General features: G+C 42.9%; 1 protein-coding gene across 1 annotated transcript in view; it reads left to right on the plus strand.

Moving 5' to 3' along the window:
• Nucleotides 1–1649: 1649 nt before the first annotated feature.
• Nucleotides 1650–14600, plus strand: part of GALNT12 (polypeptide N-acetylgalactosaminyltransferase 12) — a 42636-nt gene continuing 29685 nt past the window's right edge. Inside the window, exon 1 of the mRNA XM_015854243.3 lies at nucleotides 1650–3370. Within this exon, the coding sequence (XP_015709729.2) occupies nucleotides 2988–3370 (383 nt within the window). The 5' untranslated portion in view covers nucleotides 1650–2987. The remainder of the gene's footprint in view (nucleotides 3371–14600) is intronic.

The following is a 14600-nucleotide window of genomic DNA, read 5'->3' on the forward strand; positions in this document are numbered from 1 at the left end:
CCCTCTGTAGGGCCTTCTGCATGAGAATACTGTGGGAGACAGTGTCAAAGGCTTTGCTGAAGTCTAGGTAGACCACATCAACAGCCTTTCCCTTGTCCACCATACGTGTCACTAGATCATAGAAGGAGATCAGGTTGGTCAAGCAGGACCTACCCATGCTGGCTAGGCCTGATCCCCCCAGTTGTCCCACACATGCCATGTGATCTCCCTCAAGACAATCTGCTCCATAATCTTCCGTAGCACCGAGGTCAGGCTCCCCAGTTCCTCCTTACAACCCTTCTTGTAGATGGGAGTCACACTGACAAGCCTCCAGTCTTCTGGGACCTCACCAGTCAACAAGGAGCACTGATAGATGATGGAAAGCAGCTCGGCTATGACCTCTGCCAGTTCCCTCAGCACTCTCAGGTGAATCTCATCCAACACTATGGACTTGTGGCAGTCCAGTTGAACCAGTGGGTCTCTGACTGTTTCCTCCTGAATTGTGGGGGGTTTAGTCTGCTCCCCAGCCAAGACTGCCAGGTCAGAGAGTGGAGTACCCTGAAGATAACTGGTCTGACCTTTAAAGACAGATGTAAAGAAGGCATTCAGAACCTCTGCCTTTTCCTTATCCTCAGTGGTCACATTCCCAGCCTCATTAAGTAAAGAATGAAGATTCTCCTTAGTCCTCCTCTTACAGTTGATATATCTGTAAAAGAGTTTCTTGTTCCTTTTTACCCCAGCGGCCAAGTTGAGTTCAAGCTGGACTGCTGCCTTTCTGATTTTCTCTCTACACATCTTAACAACTTCTCTGCACTCTTTCTGAGTCGAGTTGTCTGTCCCTTCTTCCACAGGAGGCAGATTCTCTTTTTCTCACAGAGCCTCAAGAATAGCTCCCTATTCATCCACGCCAGTCTTCTCACCTGCCAGCTCATTTGTGGCTCAGGGAGACAGCCTGCTCCTGCACTTTTAAGACTTCCTTCTTGAAGAGCAACCAGACATCTTGGACCCCTTTACTCTCTAAGACTGAATCCCAGGGGACTCCCCATACTAGTCTTCTGAACATCCATGTTGTGAACATCCATCTAATTCCTTATCCACTAAATAGTCTACCCTTCAAATCCATATCTTCTCAATTTACAAATGTGGGCTGCACCTTTAGGCTTTATACTTCCACCACCTAGAAGCAAAGGAATCACTTCTGTAACCTTAATACTAAGGCTGCCTTTGTTCAGAAAGACTGGCAGGCAACAAGAAAGTACAATTGCTGGGCATGCAGTCACTGGTGCTACCCAACCATCTTGCTAGATATGTCTTCCTTTATAAACAACATATGTTCTAGTGTCCAGCATGTTGGTAGTTAATAGTTGGATGCAAAACATTTTTACACACATATACATCACTACCATTAAGTCATTCCAACATGTGCATATGTTTTGAAACAAGATTTTATGTATGTATATCTGTACTAGATTAACTGTATTGCTAAATATGAAAATACTAAATTATGTCTATACACACACATACTCATCTGCAAATCCACCTAAACTCCTTGGTTTCTGGTAGTCTGCCAGCACTGGGATGACTCATTGTTATTCAGCATCCTCGTTCCCAGAGCAAGGTCTCCAACAGTACTTGACAAACTCAGTGTTTGTTGTCACAGGTAATATTTATTAGCTCCTAAAATCCAAAACAGCTTATAACGGCATGCTGTCACCCTGCTTAGTAGCAGCCAGGTTTTCTCCTCCCTCAGCACAACACAGAAAGCTGCAGTTCTGTTGATCACACCTCACAGGGCTGGTTAAACTCTGTTCCGCTGGATATGACCAGTCCTGGCATGGCTGATCTCCATAGGCCTCCACAAACTGAAGACAGCCACCGCTTTGGGGCACTTCAAAACCTTCGTTTCAGCTTCCTGCCACTCTTGAGAGAGGAAATTCATCACTTATATTATGCTTATGTGTTTTTTCAACAACAAAACCATATGTTCTTATATAACCTCATGGCCCCAGCATCCTAAGTTTAGAGAAGGAGGGCTGAATGCCGTTAAGGGGTGAAGTGAAAAAATGAGCACAGCTGATTTGTTAAGCATAAAATCCATTGCAAAGTTGAAACTAAATACCACAGTTGCTTTTTTAGGATCAGAGTCATTAAGGTCAGATCTCTAAGTTCATCTAAACTAACCATCGACCCATCCCCTTCATGCCCACTAACCACATCCCCCAGTGCCTCATCCACACGTCCCATGTCCTTTAGGGACACTGACTCTACAACTGACTCTACAACCCTGGGCAGCCTGTGTCACTGCCTCACCACTACATGCTCTCCTGAGACTGAACAACCCTGGTTTTCTCAGCTATTCCCCACAAGACATGCACTCCAGGCTTCTTACTGCTTTGCTGTCCTCCAGGGTCTCAGCGTCATTGTTGCGGTGAGGGGCTCAGAACTGAACACAGTACTGAGGTGTAGCCTCACCAGAGCTGAGTACAGAGGGATGATCACCTCCCTGCTCCTCCTGGCTGCGCTATTCCCGACACAACCCAGGATGCCACTGGACTTCTTGGCCACCTGGGCACACTGCTGACTCATGTCAGCTGTCAATTAACACCTCCAGATGCTTTTCCTTCATGCAGAAGGAGCTGTGTCAAGTCATGAAACACCCTGCCCGTTATGGGGATAATACATTTAGGCTTCACTTGCCCCACCAAGCGTAGCTCGAGGCGAGGCCTTACTCCGGGAGCAGCTCCGCCCGCCCCACGGCCCCCAGCCGCCACGTTTCCCTACCCTGCGGGTCGGCCGGCGGCGGGGCGGGGAGGAGAGGAGGGAGGAGCCGCGGGCGGCGGAGCCGGGCGGGTTTCCTGGCGAGGCGGAGAGTTGGCGCCGGCTGAGTTGCGTGGCTTGTGCAGGTTCGCGAAAACTTGGCCGAGTTCGCCCGAAGCGAAGGCGTGCCTGCGCCCGTGGCCGGCAGAGCGCTTTGCCGGCCCCGCCTGCTGCCTCGCAACCTGCTCGGCATGGCCGGCTTTGTCGGCCGAGGGATGTGCTGGGGCAAGCGGGGCCGGGGCTCCCGCGGCGGGGGCGTGCTGCTGGTGCTGGGGCTGCTGGCCGGCATCGGCTTCCTTGCCTGGCGACACGGCCCCTCGCCCCGCCGCGCTGCCCGCGGAGCTCCGCCGCCACCCCCTCCGCCCGCCGACGCCGAACAGCTGCGGAAGCCGGTGTACGCTAAGCCCGACCCGGAGCCGGGGGCGCTGGGCGAGTTGGGCCGGGCGGTGCGGCTGGAGCTGAGCCCAGCGGAGAAGCTCCGCCAGGAGGAGAGCATCCGACGGCACCAGATCAACATCTACCTGAGCGACCGCATCTCGCTGCACCGCCGCCTGCCCGAGCGCTGGCACCCGTTGTGAGTACCGCCGGGAGCTGAGAGGCGGGGCGGGGAGCTGAGCCCAGCCAGTCCGGAACGGCACAGCTCGGTGCGGCGGCTGCCCCTGGGCCGGCAGGTGCCCGGTGGTGGCAATCAGAGGGGCACAGCCCTCGAAAACGCTAGAGCTGTTGGTGTAGTATCGTTTTACTCCGCGGAGCGCTTTAAAAGCGCCGCGTTGCTCGTAGACTGGAAGCTGTCAGTGCTTGTGCTGCTGCGCTCTTCCCAAAGCCAGAAGAGAGCGCGGCGCTGGCCATGGCAAAGCCCAGGAGAGGCTGATTTCCTTTGCAGTGTGGTGTCAGCCTTTCCCTATGGCACCGCGCCGATCCCGGTTGTCCCCCGGTTAGGTCACTGTATTCAGTGTACTTTTCCAGCCACTCCCAGCTCTACAAATACTGTACTTCCCAGAATTCAGCTTCGCACTGCACTCAAGTATCACGCCACACAATGTGCATTGGGCTGTTCTGTCACAAAGAAGGTTCAGGTACATATTTTCTGGGATTGTGCTGCTGTTTCGTGACATCTAAGTGCTGAAAGAGATGCTGCAAGTCCATCTTACTTCACACTTTCTTTGTTCCTGGATAATCAACTGTTGGGACAATTTATCATAGATAATACCACCAGCAGTTTTAATATAAGGATTAGATACCAGCTGATGGTTTGAGTTGGCAAACCAGTTTGGTGCAGTCGTGAAGGTGGCACAGAAGGTTTGGCTGTATGGTTGGTTCTGGCCTATGCAAATGCTGTGTTTGGTTCAGAGGTTTACATTGACGTGGCTTATCCTGTAAAGTAGACAGCTGATGAGAAGGACAGCCTTAAACCAAGAGAAGAGGGGACAAACTAGAGTATGTGCCTTCAACCAGAGGGAACAAGGCTGCAGTTACTACCAGCTCAAGTCCATTCCACCTCAGCCAAAGCCAATTGGTTTCTTTGCAGCAGGCTCATGTGGTCACAGGAAACTGGGGAGAAGGCATAGCCTTGTCTCTGCCATAAATTTCTTTCTTGTTTGTGTGTCTTGGACAGCTGCTCACCCAGTTCTACTTAGACGTGTTCAATCTCGAACACGTATCTTAAAGTAACAAAAAATTGCAGAGTGAATGCAAGGCCTCTTTACTGTAACTGTCACAGGCTTGTTTACCTTAGCTAGCTCAACTGTGCTCATACTGTCCCCTCAGAAGGAAGTAGTCTATAGAATGGATTATAGCATTTACAGAGGCTTTAGTTGTGTTCTTACAGGAAGAGTTTAAGTCATTTTAAGAAATCACTGTGATTTCTCCCAGACCCTCTGCTGGAGGAAACAGAGGATTGCTATTGTTGAGTGAGGGATGATGTAGATAGAGGGGGCAGATTCTTGAAATAATGTAAGAAGGCAGTTGGATCTTGCTATGGTGATATGCTTTTTTTTTATTTTAGTGCCTCTCAGAGGAGAGGCAGAGAACTGTGTGCTAGTAAGGCTTGGGCCTCTTCTAAGCTTGTTGTTTAGAAACTGATAAAGAACAGAGGGCTGAGGGGGTGCCTGTTGCTGAGCCATGACACTATTAGCTTGGTGCATGAGGAGGATGAAGCACCTTGAGCTACCACCTTGCTCCATGAATCCATGTGCTGCGAAGTATAAGGAAGTCCATCAGCTGTAGAGTTCAAATCAAGGATTCATCAGTTATTAACAGATACTATACTGTTGCCTTTTTGGTCTGACCAGCACATTTTTATGTGTGCAAGGCAAGTCCTGAAATGTAGATCCAAGAAAAATTGGAGGATGGAAAGAATTGGGAGTAAAGATAGGCAACAACCCTTGCATGCCCCTCTTCTCATTTTAACTTTAATATCTTTCCACATTCATCAGTGACCCATTTTGAGGGCGCTACCACATTGAATTTTGGCTTGAAGACTGAGAATATCTAAACTAGTAAGCCTTTAACCTACTCTGCAACATTGTGGTTACAAGGTTTTACTTTCTCAGAAACAGATGACACAAGTTTTCCCTACTGCTGTATGTTGTAGATCTTGGTCTGGCTGTCGGACCAGAAGTGTGGCAGTAGTTACTGATAAGAGATGTAAGGGAGCTATGGAGGTGTTTCTTGTTGTTTGGCAGTCATGAGCAGGAAGAAGAATATGGTCTGAGTTTAGCTCTCAAAATAATGTCATATTTGATTATGAATTATATCAGACGGTGTGTACTTTATTATAAAAACATCTCACGCTGAAGAAACTTTCATACTAATATATCCTTGCCAATGTAAGTACTCATATCTTTAGTCTTTGTTTTCACAGAGTACTGTAATACATTAGTCTGAGAACTGATACTTTTTCTCTTTAATTACAGACCTGAAGAATGTGACAACTTCCGTCATTTCCTTTAGACAGTTGCTGCTTCCTTTTACTGTCTTGGCTTTTAATCAGTATCTGATAATACTGTCTTTCATCATGCGGAAGCTTTTTAATTCTATTGACAAATAGAACTATAAGTATATGCACGTATGTATATGCATGTGTATATGTAAAAATTAACCTATGAAAAAGTACTCTTTTGGTTAAAGTGTTGTGAATAAGGGTGTACAATTTGTAGAAAGGCTAGGAGCTAAATATGTCATAGGACTATGGAGAAACAGGTTTGATTGAACTCTTCAGAGGTCCTTCAACTTAAGCATCAGAGTGTGTTGCTGCAAGTCTTCCTTGTTAGGTCCAATTTGGAAGGTCTCCAAGGCTGAGTAGTTAATAGCCTCACTGGGCACTTCTTCAGGGCCACGATAAATATTTTTCCCAGTCATCATATTATCTAGATGTGACAGATTTTCTTCCAAACATCAATCCTTCATTTCTTACGTTTTTGTACATGTGAAAAATGAAAAAATGACAAGCATCTTGTAGGGTACTGAGTTTCTGAGGCCCCCTGTGGATGCAGAAGAATGGGCTCAGGATGGTGTGTTTTGTCTGCAGCCACTCAGCCTCCCTACTGGCCATATATGTTCCTTCAGGGCTTCTCCTGCAAGCTGGGCTGAGGGTCTGCGGGATGGATTGAGTAGGCAATTTATGGAGTCTCTTGGGCAACCTCATGCAATGAATGAAAAATACATTTCCATTCTGTCTGCTGAGGTTCAATTTAAGTCAGAACTGTTATTAAGGATTGTTCATGATTTTAGACACTCTACCTTTTTTGGAGGAGGAGGGCTGTACTTCTCATGATAGGGGTGTTTTGCTCATTCATTTCAGAGATGCTTTCTTTGAAATCACACCAGCTTTATTTTGTCTGACTGTGGTTACAAAAGGAGGAAGGCAGGGAGAGGAACTTTTGTGCTGACTCAGTATTTTTTACATACTTGGCACTTCATGCTGTCATTCATGGTGGAAGCCTGAATAAGCTCTTGGGCCTCATTCGTCCTGTCCTCACAAACTGATGGAGTTGTATTTTCTATCTCTCCTTACTTGGCAAATGATTTTGAGTTACCACAGAACCCCAAACAATGGAAACAGTCTACATAATAATTGTCAGCTATTAAAAATAAAAAAATAAAAAAATATAGTTTCATTTTTTATTTCACGACTCTGTGTTTTGGAGAGAAGGCTTATTTTAAGTATGTATGTATATGTGCTTAAATACACAGATAGCTTCCTCTATCACTATTGCTCTTTGTGTCTTTAGGTCATGGAGCTGTTGGAGCAAGTCCAGAGGGGGCCATGAAGATGATCAGGGGGCTGGCGCACCTCCCCTGTGAGGACAGGCTGAGAGAGCTGGGGTAGTTCAACCTGCATAAAAGAAGGCTCTGAGGGGAACTTATAGTGGCCTTCCAGTGCCTGAAGGTGCCAACAGGAAAGCTGAGGAGAGACTTTTTATAAGGGCAGGTAGTGATAGGATGAGGGGAAATGGCTTTAAACTGTAAGAGGGTAGATTTAGATCAGATATTAGGAAGAAATTATTTACTGTGAGGGTGGTGAGACACTGGAACACATTGCCCAAAGAGGTTGTGAATGCCCCCTCCCTGGAAGCATTGAAGGCCAGGCTGGATGGGGTTTTGAGCAACCTGGTTTAGAGGAAGGTGTCCTGGCCTGTAACAGGGGGGCTTGAACTGGATGATCTTAAAGGTCCCTTCCAACCCAAACCATTCTATGATTCCATGATTCTATGCTATCCCTGAGTTTAGAGCAACAGTTTTATGCTAAGATTTTTCTGACTTTGAAAACTGCTTCTTCTGCCTATTCTTGGATTTGAATATGAGTCTCACACAATCTATCTTGGTATTGTGTTTTGTATTGTTTGCCCTGCTGTAAATACCCAATTCCATTGGCTGTCCATCTTGCTAGCAAATTCTGAGAGCAATCCTTGAGTCTGACTTTTCTCCCTCTTCTGCTCTGGGTAGATCTGGCACTGAGGGACATGTTTTAGCGGGTGTTATGGTGGTGGGTTGATGGTTGGGCTAGGTGATCCTGGAGGTCTTTTCCAACCTTAGTGATTCTATGAGGTGACAGCATCTGTGTGCGGTGGGCGAGCTGCTATTTCTAGGAGCCTCATTTACTTGCTGTAGTAGCAGCCTGGGCTTTTCCCTCCAGCACCTTAGCTGCTTCCATAAGCTTTCTACATTTTCCAGTATCTTTAGGTGACAGATAAGAAACAGCAATCCCATTTTACAGCACTGAAAGTGAACTCCTTGGCATGCTTATCTGCAGAAGTATGAGCTCGCTTGCAAGCTCCTTCCCTGTGCATGCAGTATTTGCACTCAGGCTTCGTTTGCTGTAGATATGTTCATGCTTTACAGCTGAGCAGAGTCCAAACAGACAATACTTCTACAAACAGGCAAATGTTTTGCATAAAACACGTGCAGCTGTCTATGCTCTTACTTTCTTCATAACACTGTGGTCATTATTTTGGTGGTTGTTTTGTTTCTTTTTTTCCCCCGAGTTTTTTTGGAAGGTATAATACTTGGTAACAAGTAGCTACATAAATTATAATTCCATTTAACTACGTTGGTATGATACCTTCTGGTTATTACTTTATCATTAGTTTGCGGGATTCTTCACATTTGTAAATAGGTTTGGACCCACACAACAGTGTGTGACTGGGATTACTCATTCCTTCCTCCTGCGGTTTTGTGGAGGAGTAATACATCTGCAGCATTACTGTTTTGTTTGTTTGTTTGTTTTAAATCAGCAGGCTTGTGTTTTGTAGCAATACAGAACACAGGGATGCTTCCATGCATGCTTTGGTATTTTAGTATAGACATGCTTTGGTATTCTTGTATATTTTACTGTTTTTGAAATACTGTTTCCTATCTTCCCTACACACATGCATGTTTTCTTTATAGAATCATAGAATGGTTTGGGTTGGAAGGGACCCTTTATCATTTTGCTTTTATTTAACGGTCACCCTCCCACATTTTCCAGTAGAAATCACAGTGTTATTGCTTGACTGTTTTCCTTTGCAGCTTCTTACAGAGTTCCTCAGCTTCCTCTGACCTCTAGATGACTGCTTGGTTTGAGTTGGTTTTGTTTTAATGTGATGCGGTTTCCAGATCAGTGACAGTTAAGCACAAAGGATGTTTTTTCTTCTCTGTTTTTTTCTAACAGTGATTTCACTGCACACTGTGTCTCAGAAGTCCAGGTGCATCCACACCCTGCTGCTGGTGATGGTTAAAATGACTTTCAGCTACTGTATTACCTTGCAAAATAATTTTCTTGCTTGGAATCAAATTACACACCTAAAAGAAATGCTATTTTTTTTTTCAATGTAGGTGTATGAAATCACAGGTTTCCCCTAAAAGTAAATTTTTGAATGTGAGAGAGGGGCTCTTTACATTGTGGTTTGTTCCAGAGGGGAAGCAGGTGATATTCTGGCCTCTGCCTGTGGTTTGTCCTTTTAACTCACTTCAGCCTTGCTCTGTCCTGGCAGTTATCATCAGCTTGTGCTCTCTGCTTTGCTTAGCAGAGCAAGACACACCTTCCATAAGGTGTGCAAAGTTGTGCAGAATCAAATGTAGTCTTTACATTCCTTGCTTGGATAAGGCCTTTAGGCTTCTTAGTTTTTAAGCAGAACTGACACTTCCTTTGAGGTACTTTCAACCGAGAAAATAAATTAGGATGAAAAGTTGGGTGATGTTTGGAGGAGATAAAAGTAACCTGATTTATATTCTTTAATTGCATTGGAAACATTGCACTTGCACATTTGGGATTTTGATTTAATAGAGCTATGTGGCTTTGGGCTTATAGATTTTATCCATAGATTGTACTCACATAAGAAGGAGCAAGGAAGGGCCACTCAAGCACAGGTTCATCCTGGAGGAGATCACAGTCACCTCAGTAGCAGCACAAGTTGGCTTAGAAAGCAGAGCTGCACTTTGTGGTATGCCGAGTAGCTTGAGGTTCTCATGGCTGAAGGGAAGAGAGAGGGAGAGCAAGGCCCCAGCATGGCTTAGTCCTCTGCCTCTGGGAGGCATTTTGTCTTGGCAAGCTATTACATCAGTACCTCTGCAGTTTATGGAGTGGAAGATAATGGAGTGGAAGATAAAAGCAGATTTGAATGCCCAGAGCTGTTGCCATAGATTCAGATCACCTATATATTCTCATAGCCCTCAAAGTGCTGCTTTTGAGCACACCTCTCACTAAATGGGCATCACCCTTTAATTCCACAGCTTAACCATGTTCAAATTAGGAACTTCTTGTGAGCAACTGAAGAATCTTGAGCTTCCCTATGGTTTTGGGCATTCATATTAAGCGTTAATAAATAAATAAATAAAAATTAAATGTCAGCAGTCTAGAAGGGTTGTATTAGTGCAGCGAGCTGAGAATAATTGCAACATCTTGATTTTCACTGCACAACTTCTATTTTTTTTTTTTTTTCCTTTACAAAATGTTTAAGTCTGTCAGTTCTCACAAAGAAGTGTATCACTGCAAATCCAAAACAATCGGTGAGCTGGTTGTATTCCTAACAAATTGCTGAAAACTTTCAGTTACTTTATTTATTTATTTATCTATTGCTTAAAATATGAGTAGCTGGTAATGTAGAACATAACATTTGGAAATGTCTTGCACCAAAGCGTGTCAGCAGCCCTACTTAAGTCATGGCAGCGTGCCTGCTGTACACACATCCATGCTCTCTCTCCCTGCTTATAGATACGCATCTCTGAGAACAGCTCCTTACACTGAAATAAATTGAGTAATTATGTTAATTGACACAAATGTTCTCCAAAATAGCCCATTGAATTTTGTTTAGGAATTTCCTGCCTGATGTCCCTTTAGTTTCTAATAAATAACCTGTGGCAATGCTTACTAACAGAAAAATCTGTAGCGTAGTAGATGCCAAGGTTAAATTATTAAACCCGTCAGCCTCACAGTCTCAATTAGACTGTAAATTTCAGATGCAGAAAGATAAAGCCCAAACCTCACGAGACCTTTGATGTATGGTGATGAATCTTTTCTTGTGTAGTTTTGGGTTTCATTTGGGGAAGTTAGATGTTTGAGTAGATGCAGTAAGGAAAGATCCAGGAGATGTAGAAGACAGGGAATGTGGTTTTAAGTTTGTGCTTGCTGAACGAAAGATGTGTGCCAGCATTATCCTCTCTCTCGTCCAATCTAGGAATATAATATTTCATGACTGAGTACCATTAGAATTTACATTATTTTTTTTTCTCAGTGGTTGATCCAGGTGTCATATATATATACAATGCATATATATTGTATATATATATATGACACATTGTGTGTATATATATATATATATATATTCAAAATCAGCTTGACTAAGAGACATTTGCTTTCCAGAAGCAATACCCTGTCATATACACACTTTTCAAATTTTATTGGGTTTTTAAATATATGTATATATGTAGTGCTTATCTGTGTAAGTATAAGCAAAATCAAATCCCTGTAGTTGAATAAGGTAATGAGAGTAGTTGTGTAATGTGTTGGACGCCTATTGTATTAATGACAGACCTACTGTGCTTATTTTCCATGCTTTGAAATGTTAGATTTACAAGCAACTCATTCCTTTATACCTACAGGGTGTTTCTATGAACTGTTTGGTAGCTGTGACAACTATGTTCTGGGTGGTGTACCAGCCAGCAGTAGGATCTGTGGATAGTTTCCCTTAACTTTAGCCATGGAAATTGAAGCATTTGCCCTGCGATTAAACCTTTATTGACAGAGGAGAGGTGTAGGCCTACAAAGGCCTGTTTATCTACCCTGGATATATATCCTAAGAAAGGTGAGAGGAATTGTCTTTGTAGACACACACAGCTAGCTAAAGGACAGCACTGGGCCTTCAGTTGGCTGCTGTGAGGCATGATGAATCTGCTCCTATCACAGCACTTGTCCTGGGTAAATTCAGTGCTGGGCATTCAGGGGTGGCACTAACACTGGTCTTAGTCAGGAACTGAAAGCAGCTTGCAATATAGATAGTATAAATATACATTCTCTAGCTGCAAAAACATATTTCTGAACTGCTGTCACCAGTTTATATCATCCCTGTCATTTTAATGACATATTGTAACTGACTTGGGTTTGTTTTTCTCAATAACCCAAAGTAGGAGTGAAATGATTCATGTAGAAAATAGATGCTTGGATACTTGGGTGACACATGGGGAATAAAAATACATCTGGAAGCTTGCAAGGATGAATACAGAAAATGCACTGTGAAGATGGTTCTGCTGCAAGTTGGCTTTGGGAAAGGGAAAATATGACTAGTTTTGACATTGGGTTTCCTTTCTGTAGTCTTTTCTTTCTTAAGCTTCTTTTTCTCATTAGGTGTCAGTGTTTACTGTAGGTGTGCATCCTGTTTAAAGAATTACAGTGGTTTTCTTACCTCAGTATTTTTTCCAGGATTTAAATGCTTTAGATTTGTGATCTTTGCAATGGCATAATTTTCTAAGTCTGAGCAAAACTCTCTGAAATTTCTTTTAATATAGAAACATAAGGAAAAGAGCACTTCATTTTAGCAATTGTTTGAGGCTACTAGCAGTTTAGTAGTAAGCTAGCAATAGGTATGTGTCTTGGAAATACAAGGTGAACGTGCAAATTTGCATAGTAGCTGAATGATGATTTTTCTTCTTTTTTTACTGCATATGTGGTGATCAGTTTTTTTCCCCACAGATAAACGTAAAGTGCTAAGAAGCTGAACTTAATAGTGCTCTGCATGTTGGAATATGCCAACAGGTGATGAAGGCATTCTTGTTAGGGGTATGGAGAGCAGGCACAGGCAGCCTAAGGAGCCAGCTCTCCTCCTCACAATGCTGATAACAATTAGCTCTTCTTGACACAATGCTTTTCCTTTTAGCCTCTTTCTTGACTTCAGAAACCTGAGAAATACTGGCTCTGGTCTGTTCCATAAGAGGCTGACTTCTTTCCACAGCCTCGATAACACTTGATGAAGGAGGCAGCAGTGCATGATGAATCAGGAGCAGTCTGGGGACTGCTTTGTTCTCTGCCAGATTATGTTTCCTGTCTCCAGCATGTGATTTTCAGGCAAATTCATTGAAGTCTTTAATCTATAATTAGGCTTATAAGCTTCTTTAGACCTTTTGGATTTCTTTTCCCTTTTCACATAAGGGAGTGAAACTTTAATATTCCCTGAATCTTTTTGAGATGTTTTCCAGAGAAAACTTCCCTGGAGGTTTTCTCTTATTTATTTTTTCTTTCCTTAAGTTTTCTAAAATGAGTAGGTAATGATGCTGTTTCCATCCAGAAATGAACTGAAATTGCCTAGCACAAGTGATTGAGATATATAACAAGATCTTCTTTCTTTCTTTCTTTCTTTCTTTCTTTCTTTCTTTCTTTCTTTCTTTCTTTCTTTCTTTCTTTCTTTCTTTCTTTCTTTCTTTCTTTCTTTCTTTCTTTCTTTCTTTCTTTCTTTCTTTCTTTCTTTCTTTCTTTCTTTCTTTCTTTCTTTCTTTCTTTCTTTCTTTCTTTCTTTCTTTCTTTCTTTCTTTCTTTTTTTTTTTTTTTTTTCCTGGCAATAATGAGCATAATTGCTTTACAGTCGGCTAAAGAAAATATGGAGTTCTAAAATTGGATTCATGTAGTTGGTTTTTCTGTATTGCTTTTAGAGGGGGGAAAAAGTAATAATAATTAAAACGTTACTCCATGAACATTTGGCAAAATAAACGACTTCTGTCATCAGCCATGAGTGTGATGCAGCTCTCTGTGTGCAGTGTGTCTTAGCACTGGTATGGCCTGGGGAGATAAGCACTTTTCTTCTTCACTGTGTAAGTGTGTGTATCTGTATGTGTGTGTGTGTATGTGTGCATATCTCATATAAAATGAATGCTGCTACATAGCATTCCTGTCATGTTTGAGAAGCACACGTCTGTGTTCCTCCTTCGCCCAATTATCATTTCTCCTCTTCACTTCCTCATTGACAGATATTTATTACAAAAGTACTCTACATGCTTTTATTTATTTATTTTCCCTCTTAAGAATTGTAATTTTAGATATATTTACCCAGATACAGACATATTCTCTTACAACACCCCAGATATTAATAAATACTACCTAATCTTTAAATAAATCTATAAGAAGTCTCTTTTTATTGCTACCACAGCAGCACTGCAGTCAGTAAATGTAGTCTTACTGTTCTCAAGGTAAGCAGTTTTCATATCACTGTCTGTGTGTTTTGAGGAATTTTGCCTCTCATAAATGGGACTCGTGGGTTTTGCTGTCACACTTGTTCCTGGTCAGTTCTGCTTTTTCCCTTCATTGGGTTTTGGACAACTTACTGATAATCTGACTTGATAGGAGGAATACCCTGCATGCTGTTTTACCTGTTGGTACCCGGTGCTGTACAGAAATGTGTCGTTCTGCCCCTCTCATCTTCCAGGCAGTAAGCTGGAGGCGTAGGAAGACTTTCAGGTCTCTAAACTGCTTCTGTTGTGGGGTAGTAAAACTTTATACGGTGCTTGAGGGAAAGAAGAACAACCATGCTAAAAACTGTCATTATTTTAAAATTCTTTCAGACTAAGGGAATCCTTGGCTCATCTGAAATTCTCTTGGCATCCTTACGTTCATTTAGAGAAGTTCATATGTATATATTTATAGGAAATCCATTCTGGAACTTAATCCAAGGGTTTGCAAACGTGCAGGCTCTTCATAGAGCCAAAACCATGCGTTATTATAACTGTGTTTCTGTGATTTCACTATTGTATTTTGGCAGTTCTGTGGCCTTCCCAAATTATGCTTTAGTGTACATATTTCATAGTTACATGATTGGTGTTTGTTTTTTTTTTCTCTTTAT

The sequence above is a fragment of the Coturnix japonica genome, chromosome 2 (genome assembly GCF_054131305.1).
Source record: "Coturnix japonica strain WE chromosome 2, WE-NBRP24, whole genome shotgun sequence".
In the NCBI taxonomy this organism is placed as follows: domain Eukaryota; kingdom Metazoa; phylum Chordata; class Aves; order Galliformes; family Phasianidae; genus Coturnix; species Coturnix japonica.